Consider the following 17,400-nt stretch of genomic DNA (forward strand, 5'->3'; position numbering starts at 1 on the left):
GTAGATAGAGGACGCCAACAGCTGAAAGTGGCCATTTCCGCTTGACCTTCTATCGGTGCATTCCTGGCATATGAATATGCACAGCACAATTGTGGGCATAGAGTAAGTGCTCAGTAAACAGTCCTCAGCTGAATAAATTAGCCCATTCGGACTGGCAAATTCCAGCCAGAGCCCAACGCTCCAACAGAGCTGTATTCACCTGGGAGCAAAGTACTAGCACTTCCTCATTCTGGACAAGACAATATCTAGAGTTAGGGGACAATCAGACTCTCCAGAGAGAATGCGTCGCTCCGCAGGGAGGGATCCAAGATGACTGTGACTTATCTCTAAGTCCACTTGCCGTCTGAAGTCCCCTTCCCATGAATTTTCAAATAAAATCACTCAAATCCTATCGTTTGTGCCCAGAAGAGTCTAGTGCCCTCCCTTCTATTTCCAAGGAGTCTTGGAGGAGAAAGCTGAGGATTCCTGTTGAGTTCTCTTGCAATCTTTGCATCTAATTTTTGCTTTCTGATGGCCTCTCCACTTTTGCTCACCCACTCACTTCTTGTGGCTCCTGTCCATTACTGAACGATTTAGGGTTCAAAGGGTAAAGTGAGCACAGACAATTTAAAATTGAAGGTCACACACCTTATTTCTGGAAGCATATCTCACTCTGTTAGCTCTGTCCATCTGCCATCTGGCTGAACGCCTTGTTCCCTGGTCTTCTCTAAGGGCCTCTTTCTCCTAGTTCCCTCTTCTCCACGTTTTGGGCTCCTCACCCCGTCTTTTCTAGGCTATCACAATAATACAAAATCCCAGTTATTTAATTATTCGGAGCAGACCAGCTGGATTTTGGCTTCAATCTTTTCCCGTAGGGTAGCCCAAGGAGTTTTACCTTCCACGATCAAAAAGGACCTTTGATGTTTTTCTAAGCTAAGATTAACATCTAACATTTATTGGGCATTTTACTACTTGCCAAGCACTATTCGAAATGCTATATATGGAGTGTCTCAATTAAGGTTCAGAATAATGTTATGAAGTAGGTGCTATTATCATCCCCATTTTACTGATGAGAAAACTGAGTCACAGAGAGTTTAAGTAATTCTAATAGTTTACTGTGAACTGAGCAGTCAGACTGCCTTCACGTGATTATTTACCTAATCTGTATGATTATTGCTTCTACTAGAGAAACTTCCCCACATCTAGTGCTGTGACTATTTGTGTGCCAGACTGTGAGCATTATGCATATTTTTGGCAAAACTTTCCCTTCTTAGCCAGAATGGGCTTCAGAAGCTTAGAAGGCATGGATCAAATGTTGTGGAAAGCCCATCTAAGCCACTGGCACGTTCTTGAAAGCGAAGGGGGAATGGGTAAGCGAGGAGACATTAGATGATTCTAGACTGGTTGCTGACGAGAGCTACACACCTGGAGTACTGAGGGGAGCTTCTTTTTGCCCCGTGCTTCTGTTAGTCGGAACATGCATAGTCAAGCTACCTGCCTTAACTCCAAGTTCTGCTTGTCTTGGCGTGGCCTCCTTGGGCTGCCTGTCCTGGTTTGTCTGTGTAAACCTGACCTCTGCCGTCTGCCCATCTGGCCTTGTACCAGAGCCTGTTCTTTGGCCAGTAGCAGCAATGCCTTCCTGTCTTTCTGGGGCCCTTCTGACTGCAATTCACGGAAGTGAGTCAGAAGTTTCTAGGCCCATCTTTCCGTTGACTTGCAGCACCACCATGGTCAATGTACCCAGCCACTTCGGACCTTAGTGTCTTCATCTGTAAAGTGAGTGGACTGTCCTCGATTACCACCCGCATGGCTTCCAGTTCTAATGACTTTGTGGACCACAATAGCCACGTTGTTACTTATAAACAAATACATTTGTATGTGAATACTGTTTTTCACTTTCCAAGTAAGCACATTCATTGTAGATGTTTTATTTTATGTAATGTTAAAAAAATAAGAATAAGCAGTAGGAAGGGTATTTACTAAAACATAACTCAGATATGTTCATTCAGAACCTGACTAAGAGATACCCTTCTATTTTTAAGCTCTCATAAATGACAGCTATGAGAATCTGAGTTGTTTTCTGCATCGGGGCATACTCTATGCTGATCAAAAACTTTGGTTGCTGGCAATTTGTGACTTCGAAACTGTTATTTCTCTAGACAGGTACGTTTTTCTTTTCATCCTTACTCGTTTCACTTTTGGATAAAATTAAGAAAAAAACAGAATGAAAGGAAAATGCTTTTCCTTCTCATTATGAATAACCTTGTAAAAATGAGACAATTATAACGTCATCCCAGAAGTGGAATACTGCTTCTAAGAGCAAGGTTGCTTCTAAAATAAGACCTGTTCTCAACATCTGTTTGCCTCAGATGCTTTTGCAAATTTTACACATTGACTGGGCTTGAGAGGAGTTAAGTCTGTGAATAACAGAATCAGCAAGTTGTTAAGAGCAGCTCGGGGATGCCCAGGTTAGAGCTTTTGGAAGTTAACTTTATGCAAAACTGTCTTCCAGTTTTAAAATGGCAGACTCTTCTGCTTGGATATATCACTGCTGTGCACAGCCTATGGCTCAAGAGGAGGGAACCTTCTATTTAGATCATCTGACTGCATTTTGCTTAGTAAAGCAAAAGAAAAAAGCCAGTAACATTAGAACGCAGGTTCAGGAAGAAACCCTGACTGAAATTTACACACGCTAGTCAGAAAGCTAAGCTGTAAAACACGGAATTTAATTAAATAATTCCCCTTCTTTTCCATGAAGCATTCCTTAAAACGGAAGGTGTCAGAAAGAATAACAAACCATGCCAATTCCATGCCAAGCAGCCTACTGTTTACTAAGCTTATCTAAGGTAAACTTCGCGCATGGCTCAGGAAAGTCATGGAGCATGGCTCCATAATGGCCACAGTGGTTTTCTTTCGGGTATTTTTGAGCTAGGAAGGGAAAAAAAAGAGTTTCAGTTACAAAAAATCCAAAAAATGGGTAGTAGGAACTTTGCTGTCTTTGAGGCACAGGGTCTGGGCTCCGATCAAGTCAGGCTGTACGACGTGTATTTTGAAATAGAGGCATGGAACAAAGTAATTTCTAAGGCCATTTCTGTATTGAAAATTGTTTGATTTTGAGAGAGAAAAACAGCATTTATTTGATATAGAAAAGAGACTGGGTTAATACCTATGTGGAGAGGATTTTTAACCCCAAGCCTGAGAATATTACTGTTTCTCACTGTTACTCATGGTGAATTTAACATAGCCTGAGGCGAAGACTTTTGAGTTAAGGGAAACTATGTTTGTAATTCAGGATAAGTCCAGATTAAGTCAAGGAGGAGTATAGCTGAGAGTCTAGGAGACTTCAGGAATTCTCTTCCTAGCACAAACTCTGCAAATGTTGATTCCCTCCTAAGGATTTTATAAAGGTGTTTATCATTTTTAATAGAGAGAGTTTTACTTTGCTTTAGTAAAACATTAAAAAAAAACCCTGATATATATTGATGTATATATTTCATGAGGTTCATTTGTAATTGGAGAACATGTGGAATAATTAAAATGTCTAACAAGATTTTGCTTTCTTGTTTTTTTAGAACTGTTAGTTTGGCTTATATAAATATTGGCCTCATATATCTGCTACACTTGGATAACTACATTGAAGCCATTTGGCATTTTTCTGAGGCTATTAAACTTGATCCTTTATATATTCAAAGCTATATTTGTCGAGCAGAAACCTATCATAAGGTATTTAAAGTTTGATTTTTTTTAAAGGTTTTAATTTTCTAGATATTTGTTCAATACAATTTAAAATATATTAATGTATTCTTTTTCAGCTAATTACACAGGCTAATGCATTTGTAAGCAATAAATATCAAGTAGATATAGTTAACTATAATTATCCGCTTATGAAGCCTCTATGATGAGGTGTGAAGTTTTGTCTTTTTTATTTTTTGGTGAGGAAGATTGTCCCTGAGCTAACATCTGTTGCCAATATTCCTCTACTTTGTATGTAGGATGCCACCACAGCATGGTTTGATGAGTGGTGTGTATGTCTGCACCCGGGATATCAATCTGTGAACTCCAGGCCACTGGAGCAGAGTGCGTGAACTTAACCACTACGCCATGGGGCTGGCCCTTTCATTTTTTTAAGTAATACCTGTTTTTTCCTTATTACAAAAGCAATATATACTTATTGCATGTAATATATGTATGCAAATAAGAATAAATTAAAAGTGATCCATAATTTCATTCTCTAGAGAGAACTACTATTAACGTTTTGGACTGTGTTGGTTTTTGTTTGTGTTTGTGTATATGTGTGTGTGCGTGTGTAAGTGGGTGGGCTCATAAAACGGGATCCTTGCATAGAATGGGATCCTACTCATTCATACTTTCCTTTAAATTTTGTTCAAATTTTACAACTTATTTAAGTAAAAAAATGTAATATATCCTTAGTCTAACAAAGTCAAATGAATACAATGAATAGTAAAAGGTCTTCCTGACTCCAACCAAATCTGACTCTCCAGAGACAGACACTGTTAACTGCTGTCTCCACCTTTCAAAAGAGCTGTTCCTTTCCACGACGCCACCGCTAACAACCCCTTCCAGGACACTGTCATTCTCACAAGGATTATGTTGGTGACCTCCTGGTCTTCTTGCTTCTGTTTTCACTCCTTTTGGATGGATTTTCAAAAAAGCAGCCATAGTGATCTTGTTAAAAACATGTCAGATTATTTCACTTCTTTGACCCAAACCTTTCAACAGCTTCCTTTTGCGCTCAGAATAAAAGCTAAATCCTACAAAATCCCGAGGTCTCCTAGAGCCCACGTGAACTGGCTCCTCCTCACCTTTCTGCCCTCTTCTCCTACCGTCCTTTACTCACACTGGTTTCAGCCAGAATAGGCTAGGTTATGCTGTGGAAAAACAACAACAACAAACAAAACTTTAAAATCACCATCTTAAAATAACAGAGGTTATTTCCTGCAAACGCTGCATGTCCACCGAGAGTTGGCTGGAGGCTCTGTTCTCCATTGTCTACATCTCGGGACCCAGTGTGACCAGAGTCCCATTCAAAATCCTTACCTTCCTGATGATGGTGGTAGAAGATTCAGGGAAGGTTTAGTATTGTCCCCAATGAAAATTTGCTCTTTACCTCTGTTGGGGAAGGGATGGGAAGGATGTGTGGTCCTTTTGCTTAACTCCTTGTTGATGGAGTTGAGGCCTCCTGTGGAAGTTAGAATTTCCTCTGAGCATACTTAGGAAGCAAAGCACCAGCATAATATCAGAATGTAAGGACATATATTCAAAGACTCATTGTTCTGAGAGGCAAAAATCTCTACACAATAATGGTTGAATAAATTGTGTTGTGTTCACACCACAGACTATTATGTAATCAATAAAAAGAGTGATTAGAATTATACCAGCTGGCTTAGAGGGATTTCCATGAGATATTGTTGAGTAAGAAAAGCAAGATTCAGAAGAGTATAACGTGTGTACAATATGATCCCATGTAAATAAGACAATTACAAATGAAACCCTCTGTATATATAGAGAAGAATACATATGCCTACTGTGTGGGTTCAGCCTTCATAGTGAACCCAATCTAAGGCCACCTGGAGAAGTCCAACCCCAGGACAGCTTGTAAAGATCAGAGAGTGAGCCTCCATCTTTCCCAACCAAGATTTCCTCAATGCACAGATATGTATAGCTGGAACAGGTGGAGCAGTGCTGACATATGACTAGAGGGTTTGTTAATTACACCAACCTGAGCAGGTCAGTTTGAGAAGAGCAGACCTGAAGTTCCCCAGAAATTCTCAAATTTATTTAAACACGTCTCAGACTCTCTCCTTTTGGGTTCTGTCTTTTGACTTCATCCACTATTTTCTCTAAACAGTTTGTACCATTTCAACAGATACTGCCTACTTCCTTGCACCCATTAGTTTCGTGCCTTCTCCTCTTTGTGTCACCATGTCAGCATACGAAGAGGAGTCCTTGTTGCCCCAGGTTCATTTTGCTGGGATCTGAGTAGTCCTCCTTTTGTACTATCCCGAATGATAATAGATTTTTGTTCCCAAATTTGTACAAATCCAGATTGTACTTCTGTGACAGTGTTAAGGAAAGAATCAATGTTTACTTTTCATTATATATTGATTTTAAACAGATCTGTTTTTTCATCAATCCTGTATTTGTTTTATTCATTCATTTACTTATTAATTTAAGTGCAAGCTTGTTTTACTTTCTTTATTTTTAAGTGGAATTGTTTCCTTTTTATTTTACCCTCCTTTGCTAGTTTATTAACCTGGATAAAGTTTGGTGAAAAAGGTGTTATGGTCGAGAGAGAAAAACTGAAAAGCTAAACAAAAAAGGAAAACAAACTAGAATGTATGATATAATCACATTTACGTAAAATAATATATATGTGGGTATATGTAATTATTCTTCAAAATTAAAGATAAATGGTTTTAAAAAACCGAAAGACTTTGCATCGCCAACTTTTTTTTTTTAACTTCTCTGAATTCCATTTGCTCTGATGATTCTTAAGAAAAGCATGTGTATTAGGAGATATTCCTGCAAAATTTCTGTATTGAAAGATGGGAAGGGATAAACCTCAGAAAGGAAGCAAGCAGTATTATTATGAGTTAAGTTTCTGTTTATCACTCAACAGCTGCATAAACTGAAAAAGGCAGTAAGAGAGTTATCTCGTGCGATCCACCTTCACCCAGATGGAATCCAATTATACATAATCAGGTATGAGCATAGAAATAGATAGAATTCTCCTTGGATAACTCAGCCTCTGAGCTAGCTGTTGGGATCTTTAGTTCTCTCTTGGTCTTTCCAGTCTCCTCATTTTATATTTAATCTCCCAGCAATGGCCATCTCCCAACCATCAAGTTAGATGTAGTAATTGTTTTTGTTAAACTTTAAGATAATTTATAATATAAGATAACCAGGTCTTTCCTTTTGCTCTATCCATGTATCAAAACACAATGGATTCGTTTTTCAGTTCTTTGTGGCTGTTTTAGACTACTGGTTATATAGCTATCACATAGCTCATGAAAGTAAGGTAACATGTTTTGAACAGTTGTTTGACTGTGTCCACAGAGGTATCAAACATAAACCTCAGCTAATTCAGTGAAAGAAAAATGACACATTGAATTGTGTTTCAAATGCAGTCTAGCTTGCTGTAAAGGAACCCATTGCGAGTTATGAGTTATCACTACCCAAAAACGTTCTAGTCTCTAACATGAGAAACAGACTCACAGACATGGAAAAATGCACTGGAACAATGCTGTCTGAGAAGGGCTTGCTTTGTCTTTTAACTCTTGAGTCATATGTTATCAATTTAGGTGAATACTTCCCCCTGTTATGTTCCTTGAACTATGTTTATCTTTTAATAATTTCTCAGCAACAGAGTAAAACATTTTAAATACAGATCATTGCAAAAAGATTTTAGTATTTTCCTTTCAGCTTCACATTTCCTAAATTGTTTTCTGATCACATCTCCATGCTAATTGGTCTATTTATACTCTATAAAATGCATATAATTTTCACATTGTTTATATCATACATACGTAAGTATGAATGAATGTACTATAATTGTAAAATTTTAAGTAACTGGTTATAGGAAACTTTATTTTAGAAAAATTACTTTTAACTACTTAGAATTAAAAAGTATTATTTCTTCCAGAGGACAATATCTCCTTATGATGAAATGCTATGATCTTGCCAAGTTCACTATTTATCAAGTAGCAGAAATGAACAAAGGTAAATATAATTAATGCAAAATTATAATTGTCTTAGTTTAAAAAGTAATACCTCTTTAAAACTTTGATACTTGTTGTGATAGCTGTGTACAGATGAGGTTAAGGGGTCACTTGAAATTCAAAGTTAGATTCTGAAACTGTAAAATTTCAGTTGCACATGTACATAATCAGTTAGTAAAATGCTCCATAACACAGTGAATTTTGTGAGGGGGATTATTATCAGAAACACCAGGTTTACATTTTGACTTTTTTTGTTTGTAATTGGGAAGTCTTATTATCTGTTGATAGCAAATAGATTTTAGTGTCATATTGCTTTGTTAATTCATACTATAAATATAGATTATTGAATTCCTTGACTTCCTTAAAATAATTCTATTCTAAATCCTAGATCCTTGGCAAAGGTATTGATAGAGTTTCCTTTCCTTCTAGGTCTCATTAAGTTGAGCCCTATACAGCAAGCGCTCGTTTATTCGTTTTGTGAGAACCACGACAAGGCCATCCAGGTCTTGGATGGGCTCATCTTGAACAGGCCGGATATCACCATGTACACTCTCTTAGCAAAAACCCAAATGAAGGCCAAGAGAAGAAAGGTGAGAAGTCTTGAGTAACATTTACTAAGCCACTTAATGGAAATTTTATTTTGTGTTAGAATCACTGCTTACATTTTTTTTTTACAAAACTAAATTATAACATTTATTGATTGATTTTTCTGTTAATTAACATTTGGGTTGTTTCCTTTTATTTATTTTTTCTTCTTGAGAGTAGGGCTGCTATAAATATTCTTTTTCATGTCTTTTGTTTACATGGAGAGTAGTTTTCCAGGATAGATTCCTAGGAGTAGAATTGCTGGTATGTAGAGAATGTGAATTTGAATTTTCAACAGAATGACGCATTGTTCCATTGGGTTGCACCAATTTATTCTCCCACTTGCAGTGTGTGAGTGTTCCTATTGATCTGGATCCTCTACAATAATTGGTGTTGTCAGACTTTATTTTTGTCAATTTGGTGGGTAAAAACTGATGTGTCATCGTGGTCTTAATTCACATGTCTCAGTTTGAGTACATATTTTTATATGTTTGTTAGCCACTCATATTTCCTGTTCTATAAATTTCCCGTACACATTTTTATTTGTTTTCTTCTTATCAATTTTAGGCATTAAAAAAATAAATTCTGTACATTAATCCTTGGTGGGTGATGTGTGTGCCATGTATCTTCTTGCAATTTGTGGCTGGTCTTTTAATGTTCTTTATGGTGTCTTTTGATGAACAGAGGTTCTTAATTTTAATGTAGTCAAATATATCTCATTTTGTTTTATTGTCATAAAATTTTAAAAAAAATTCTTGTTTAAGAAGCCCTTCCCTAGCCAAGGTCATAAAGATATTCTCCCATATTTTTTTCTAAAGGTTTTAAAGTTTTACTTTTTCCATTTAAGAACTTGCTCTATTTTAAATTGGTTTTTTTGGAGTGTGACAATAAAATTTCAATTCTTCCCATATGGATATTCAGATGTTCCAGCATCATTTATTGAAATGTTCTCCTTAACCCAAAGATTTGAAGTGTCACATCTATCATACCATAAGTTTTCATGTATGTGTGGATCTGATTGTGGGCACTCTATCCTGTTCCTTTGGTCAATTTTTCTATCCATGGCCCAGTGGCACCATGTCTTAATTACTCTGGCTTTATCGTGGTTCTTGGTATCTTGTAGAGCAAGTCCCTGCACCATATTCTTCTCCAGGAAATTCCTGATTCGTCTTGGGCCTTTACTCTTCCATATACATTTTAAATTCAGCTTGTCAGGATCCATTAAAAACCCTATTGGAATTGTGATTGAATTGTATTGAATCCCTAGATTATTTTAGGGAGAACTGACACCTTTCTGATAGTGCATTCCTTCTAAGAATACTCTTATATTTACCTTAATCTTCCCCCGCGCCCCCGTTGCTCTGCTAGAAACTTGGGGTCTCCTTTGATTGTCCCCTTCCACCCAATCAGTAGTGATGTTCTCTTGGTTCTACTTTCTAAATGTCTCTCAAATCCACTTCCTTTCTCTGTTGCTGTGGTCGTTATCCTAGTCCAGAACAATGTTGCACTCTTCCAAGCCTTTATCTACACAGCAGCCACAGTACTGTTTTCAGAATGTATACCTGCCTTACCTGAAGACCCTCCAGACCCTCCTGAGAGGGAGGTGGGAGATCCCCTAGAGGAGGAAGTGAAGATGTGTTCATTTTACTTTAAATGAGACAGAAGACTTTATGGACTTCAGCACAGGGACAGAGAGCCAAAAAAGGAAGGAAATAACAGGTTGTGCTCAGGGAGGCAGAAGGAGCTGGGGTGAAGGACAGAGCTTGAGGAGTTAGCTCTGAACAGGAGAAGAAAGGGGACCATTTAAAGACAGGAGAGAAAAAGATGGAAATGGAGGAAGACAGAGACCCATTGAAAGGTAAAAAGGAAAAGTGAGAAGGTGATGGTTTTTTTTATGGCAAGGTCATGTGCTGAGAGTGAGGATGGAAGGATGGGTGCTGAGGTGGGCTGTAAACATGCGGAGTAAATGCACAGAGGACACAACATATCCAGGCTAAATCGCATTCTTTCTCTAGCAATTTGATATGATTAAGAAAATGGGCTAAAGAGTCACAAGTATTTGTATTTCCATATAGATATATACATTGATTAATTATGAAAAGACATTTCTATCTGGAAAATTGAATTTTTTTTTATTAATGAGTTTCAACTGTTTTGACTAAGTAGTCTAAATGGGTGACTTTTTTTTTTTTTTTATGAAGAGACATCTTTCCCCCCCTGCTTTATCTCCCCAACGCCCCCCCACCCCCGCCCCCATAGTTGTATATCTTAGTTGCAGGTCCTTCCAGTTGTGGCATGTGGGACGCTGCCTCAACGTGGCCTGACCAGCGGTGCCCTGTCCGCGCCCGGCATCAGAACTGGCAAAACCCTGGGCTGCCAAAGCGGAGCATGCGAACTTAACCACTCGGCCACCGGGCGGCCCCTAAATGGGTGACTTTTGATGTTAGTTTATCTTCTAGTGTCAGTGGAATCCCATTAGGAGCACAGCAGGACAATAAAGGTTGATTAAAACCCCATCAGACGTTGTCATTGAAGATCTTTTACTAATAGCTGCCCAGTGTTCCCTTCAGGAAATTACTAGGAAATTGGTCATAAACGAGTCTATAAATTTGTCTGATTTAAGACTATAAGAAAATAGCCTTTAGAATTTAGAAATTACAGTTCCAGAGGTCCACCTGTGTAAGCCTGCTTAGGTACTATCTTGTAGGGTGGGCCCCGCTGTGCGACTCGCTGCGGTCAGACTCCACATCCGGGTCCCCGTCTCCCGGTGCCCTCACAAGATCTGTGCCTGTGCCCTCGTGAGAAATGAGAGTCGGGCAGCGTGCTCAGGATTCCTTTCAACATTTAAGGCTGCCGTGTTAAATAAATATGAAAAAGAAACATTCTCTTCCCCCCCCTTTTTTTTTAACCATTATAGGAAGCCATGAGAATGCTTAAAAAGGCGTTGGAAGTTTTTTCTCATTCAGATAAAGGACCAAATGCCGTAGCGGCTTCAGCAGACTGTCTGTATAACTTGGGTCTTTGTTACATGGACGAAGGCAACTTACAAATGGTATTTTTTCTATTTAAGAACATAGGTTATTTGTGATTTTAGAAATTGCTTGTATTCAGGTCTTTTTCTATACAGTGAATGACTAGACCCAAGCTTCTTGCAAAGCTTGGCTTATTACAGTCAATCTGCACACTGCAATATCTACTACGTTGTTTTATTTATTCAACACATTTTATTCGATGCTTGTTTGTTAACAACATTCTAAACACTAATACGTATTTCCTACCTAAACAATAAATCTAACTGTAGGAAATTATTATAGCAAAATAATTCCATCACATTAATATGAATTTACTTATTAAATTGTAAGTACTTTAAACTGAGTCATTCAATGTAACGTAGAATAAACGGAAAATGATTAGGACACTGAGTTCTCCTATTGACAACTGAACAATTCAAATCAGATTGAAATTAATTATTAAGATGGCCAGATCCATTGAAAACCGCTTGATTCAATTGTCATGTATTTATCCAATATTAGGCTATCTTACACAATTCTCCACTTCAAAATTGTGGATGGTATGATAAATATGTAAAATAACTGATATTTTCCAATGGCTCATGTTGAGTATTCCACAGTGCCATCTCTACACACACACACACGCACACACACACACACACACACACCATTCCAGTCCTTATAGTCCTAGAGTCTAGAGGTGGAAAGGTTCCAACACTTGCATCTCCATAGCCTTGAAAAAAGAGGGGCTGGCCTGGTGGTGGAGTGGTTGGGTTCTCATGCTCCACTTCAGTGGCCCAGGGTTCATGGGGTTTGGATCCTGCCTGCAGACCCACATATTGCTCATCAAGCCATGCTGTGGCAGCGTCCCACATACAAATTAGAGGAAGGTTGGCACAAATGTTAGCTGAGGGCCAATTTTCCTCAAGCAAAAAGAAGAAGATTGGCAAAAGATGTTAACTAAGGGCCAATCTTCCTCATCAGAGGAAAAAAAAGAGTTACATTTGATTAGTTGTTCCATTAAGAAATTCCAATAAATATAAGATTAATTACAAATCTTTTCATGTTTTTAGCCCTTTTAGATGAACAGAGCAAACCCAGTTTTGCTTTACAATGTTGGGAAAAATTCTCGAGTTCTGTTGTTCTGAAATTTCATAGTACCTGCTATGGTGCTTAGACTCTCATGGAAAATAAATATCCTGGTTGCGATTTCTTTGAAGAAATACAATATGAAGAATAACAATTAAAATTACACCTCCAAAAGTATTGTAATCTAACAACATGGATTATATAGACATTAGTCTGGGAGTAAGAGGACTTGTAAATTTTTAATAATAACCCTGATTTGTGCATAAATATAACTTTTCTTTGCTCTACAAGTGTCACTGGGAGAAACGTATTTTAAATGACCAAAAATGAGTGAAAACTTTGCAACAATAGTTATGTACGGTAATTTATTAACATTTTAAATGAATATGCCCTACTCACTAAATGATTTACTTTTTAACAATATACTCTTCTAGGCTTTAGATTCGTTTACTAAAGCTGTGAAAGCAAATCCTGATTTTGCAGAATGCTTTTATCAACGTGGGCTTTGTAAGGTAAAACTCCACAAGGATAACTCGATTCTGGATTTTAATCGTGCAATTACCCTCGATCCCAAACATTACCAGGTATCTAAATGAACAGTTGCAGTGATTTGGAGAGTGAGTTCAATTTGCTACAGCTGTTACATCCTTTATATGTCACTGTTATTAGTTAGAGATAATTGATTACTTATACCTACTTTTCAGCTAACTATGATAATCCATATATCTGTATTTCCCCTTGAACTAAAAATATTATTTCCAGCAGGGATATTAACATATGTAAAAGTGCTTTATGAATTGTGATATATCTAAAATATTGTTAATATTTTAATGAACCTATTAGTAATTATAATTTTATATACCATTATTGATTTATTTATTTCTTGTTTTGCTAACACGTTTATTCCTGCCTTATAAGAGACTGTGGAGACAACACAAAATTCAATGGGTGAAGCTTGATTGGATCCCAATTTTAAAAGTCTATGAAAGTTGAACATGGACTAAATATTAGATGATTTTAGGGAAATACAGTTAATTCTCTTAGCTATGTAGTGGTAGTGTGGTTGTGTAGGAGAATGTCTTATTCACAGGGGATGCATACTGGAAAACCTGGTGTGAGGTATAGTGATGTCTACAACTTATTTTCAAATAGTTCAGAAAAAAATAGATACAGCAAATATTGCCAAATGTTAATAATGACTAGATCCAGGTGGTAGGCATATGGACCTTCACTGTACTATTCTTTCAATTATTCTGTATGTTTGAAATTTTTTCTAATAAAAGAGAGTGGAAAAAAAGACTGTATTTTAAACCGTCTTTGGGTGGCATAGATCTGTTCAGACTACCATGTATTTTGGTAGAATTGATGCTTTTACTAAAACATCCTTTCCTGCTTCCCTCCTCTCTCTCTCTGAAAAGGCATATTTAAGCCGAGTAGCCTTCTATGGTTTGAAAGGCAGATACTCCAAAGCAATCTTGAACTGTAACGAAGCCATCAGGATTTATCCCCAGAGCGTGCGTGCCTATATCTCCCGAGGAGTTCTGAAATACTACAACAAGGTGGGGCGACGTCCTGCCTGTTTCCTGAAGTCTGTGAGTGGGCAGGTGCTCAGATGCCAAGTGGGGACTCCCTTCCTTTTCTTCTCTCTGAGGGGAATCACCAGGGTGTGAATGGCTGAGCTATAGACGCTGCTTGGCACTGTCGCATTGCAAGGGATTTCAGCGCATAGTTTCTCACAACATAGTGATATTTATTTTTGACATGTACATTTTAAATAACACAATTTATTTCTATTAAGAAAGTAGTATATATTCATTGTAGGGAATCTGGAAAATACAGAGGGGAATAAAGAAGAAGATTAAAATCACATGCCACCCTCAAATGACAATTCCTGAGAGCATTTTGGTGCATTTGCATTCAGTCTTTTTTTTTCCTTCTAAGAATATATGATACGTATTTTCCAAAATTGGGGTTATGCTACTTAAATAATTTCTGTCGTGCCTTGCTTCTCACACTTAATATTTGAAGATACCAGTTTTAATGACTGCATAATATTCACCATAGTTTATTTTTAACTACCTTATTGTTGGACATTTGAGTTCTTTTAAATTCTTTACTATTTTAAATAATACGGTTATACACACTGAGAACAAAATCATTGCTTGAGTTTATGATTGATTCCTAAACAGAACTGACTGGATCCAAGGGTGTGAGGAGCGCCATTGATATCTGATACTTCCTGGAATACTTTGTTTCTCTCTACTTTTCTTTTCTGACCTTTCTTTGTAGCTATTTCATATGAAATATTTTGCAAATAATACCTTAAAGCAAAGGTAAGTCCTTGCATTACATGTTAATTCCATGAAAATTACTATCTATAGAAATGGATGATCTAGGGTATCAGAGGAGCATCAGAGAGGAAGCAGAGGAGAACGTGGGTAGAAAACATGACGATTATGTGATGTGACAGGACGAGTGACAGAAGCAAGTAAGCGCTGGTGAATGTGTGCTGGGTGAATGTGGCTTGCTGCTCCATTACCAATAGCACGTATAATTTTCTCCTTGCTGTACAGCAACATTGGCAATGATACAATCGTCGAAATTAAAGCTGTTTATATATTGAATTTTATTTACAGGTAAGAGAAACTCTAATAGTAATTCCTACCAAGAGATCTTAATTAACTCTGAAGAATTAGCTTGATTATCTTAATTTCATGGATGATACACAGAATGGTTAAATGAGTGGGCAAAAACTCTCTGAGAATCAAGAATTTATTTTACATTTGAATTTCAGTCCCTCATTAACCTTTCTCACGTAATTATTTTTTTCTTTGTAGACTTACAAGCTGGCGATTACAGATTTAACTACAGCCATCAACATGGACAAGAACAGTTATGTAGCATTTTATAACAGAGCGTTATGTTACACCAGGATAGGTGAACTTCAAATGGTAAGATGACCGTTTTGGTAAATAACACGTTCAAGCATTTGTAAACACTTGTAAAGCACGTGTAAAGTATTTTCTTACTATTTCTGTTATAGTTTTGAAAAATAACCCCTGTGGAATTACAGACACACAAAAAACTTGAGAAACCAAAGAACCATTTCAAAGAATACTTAATTTCTTTGTTAGTGCTCACTAAATTTTCTTAAACAATGCCTGCAATGTCAAATGAAAAATTAATTTTGCAATGCTTATAGGAATATTTGGAGGCATATATAAATAAAAGTAGATGACATAATTCTCATTTGAGTAAACGTTCCTGCTGATACCCACTCCTGCAGAATTTTTCAGCAGTGATCCCCAGCAAAATCTCAACATGAGCTCGAACAGTTTATTGAGGTATTTTTTGTACAGTGCTCAGACCACAGACACAGCAGGGTGTTTGAATGATGGTTTCCACCTCCAGGACCAGGGACCAGGATTGCCTGTGCATCTCGAAGCCCTAACGGACGGCCGCAGCACACCTTTTTCTCTATTTGTCCTCGTCCAGCTTCTCCCTGTGCAAGCCTCTTTTTTATTTGCTAATCTCGCCCCTCTCTCCCCTCCCCATGATGGTTTGGTCCTTTTCCAGTCAAGACTGCTCACTGGCCAGTTGCCCCGTGGTCCCAGTGCCCTGGCCTGCTCTCTTTCTCAGCTGTCCACTTGCCTCCCCTCCTCGTTTCTGTCCACGTGGAGTCAATGAAGCCTTCCTTTCAAACAGCACACCGTGTCCCCGCTTTCCGTGTGGACGCACTCCCTCGGTCTCCTTGAAACTGGCACAGTTCAGTCTGTTTAAGACATTCAGAGATTTAGACATTTATTTGCTATGGAAGAGAAGTTGAGAAACACTGTTTCTGCCTAAGAGGATGTAGAATTCCTAGTAACCAGACTATCAGGTTTCCTCCAGAAATGCTGACAAATGAATAACTAGTTTTTAACAAAGGAGTTGTTAAGATTCTAGGAGCTAATTAAAGGACCGTTTATCAGAGTAACCTGCTCAGCAGGTGTCTTTGACCACTCCCTCCCCACACCCACTCCTGCCTTTTCTGGGTAACTGGAGGCCGCAAACAATGGGCTGGTGGGGGCAGGGAACTCCCATTTTTGTTATCTCTGATATGTAACAGAGCCAGTGCTCTATGAATAAGGAAAATGAAAAACTACCTCAACTACCTCTCTAGTTAGAGACCTGAGTAGAATAATTCTGTATTACTATTTCAGAGCTGCTGCGTACTCAACGCATTTCATCCAAACAACTCATTTTACAGATGAGGAAACGGAAGTAGGGAGAGGTTAGAAACGCATCCACTTCACACAGGGCGTAGAGAGTGTATTGGTGTTCACAGGTTGGTTTGCTTCTAGTTAACAGTCTGTAGGTGACTTTGTAAAACCAACCGACATCCAGCATGGGGACCGGATGCCATTTAACAGCGTCGCCTCCTCCCTGTTTATCTACTTCCACCTGTTTCTCAGCATTCCTGCCATCATTAGACTGAGAACCCAAGTAACTTTCTGCAGAAAAGGAACCTAGGCGTTCTTCCAAGATCTGGCTTCACAAAAATTAAGAAAAGGTGAATTCTGATTCTTACCACCCTATATTAATAAAAACAATAACAATTGCCACTTACTTAGGGCTATTGTGTGATAGGCACTGGGGCTGAATGTTTTACCAACATACCATCTAAATATCTTTAAGTGGACCTTTACAACAGTATGATGAGTTGTTAATATCCCAATTTTGCCGATGAGGAAATTGAGGCTTAGTGTTAAGTAACTTTCCCAAGACTGAAAAGCTAGTAATAACAGCAGAGGCATGAAGAAATCCTGCTCGCTGACCTTCATGGAGTCTCATTTCCCGGCTTCTGTTTCCTCTTGTGTCACTATTCAGCTGCTTAGTGGATCTTTAAAGCATCTTAGAGGTTTTACATTCTGTGATTCTGTGAAAGAAAAAGTACCCAAATCCTAGTTTTGTTCTGTTTTTACAGGTATTATGAGTTATTTTCGCAGCCCTGGCAA

The 17,400-nt window shown here is 38.0% G+C and overlaps 1 protein-coding gene across 1 annotated transcript in view; it reads left to right on the plus strand.

Annotated features, from left to right (window-relative positions):
- Window positions 1–17,400, plus strand: part of TTC6 (tetratricopeptide repeat domain 6) — a 183,417-nt gene that overhangs the window by 137,724 nt on the left and 28,293 nt on the right. Inside the window, exons 18-26 of the mRNA XM_070520038.1 lie at window positions 2,022–2,142; window positions 3,552–3,702; window positions 6,620–6,702; window positions 7,643–7,719; window positions 8,148–8,308; window positions 11,221–11,355; window positions 12,838–12,987; window positions 13,822–13,962; window positions 15,241–15,354. Coding sequence (XP_070376139.1) covers window positions 2,022–2,142; window positions 3,552–3,702; window positions 6,620–6,702; window positions 7,643–7,719; window positions 8,148–8,308; window positions 11,221–11,355; window positions 12,838–12,987; window positions 13,822–13,962; window positions 15,241–15,354 — 1,133 coding nt within the window. The remainder of the gene's footprint in view (window positions 1–2,021; window positions 2,143–3,551; window positions 3,703–6,619; window positions 6,703–7,642; window positions 7,720–8,147; window positions 8,309–11,220; window positions 11,356–12,837; window positions 12,988–13,821; window positions 13,963–15,240; window positions 15,355–17,400) is intronic.

Source organism: Equus asinus, chromosome 2 (genome assembly GCF_041296235.1).
Source record: "Equus asinus isolate D_3611 breed Donkey chromosome 2, EquAss-T2T_v2, whole genome shotgun sequence".
Lineage (NCBI taxonomy): Eukaryota > Metazoa > Chordata > Mammalia > Perissodactyla > Equidae > Equus > Equus asinus.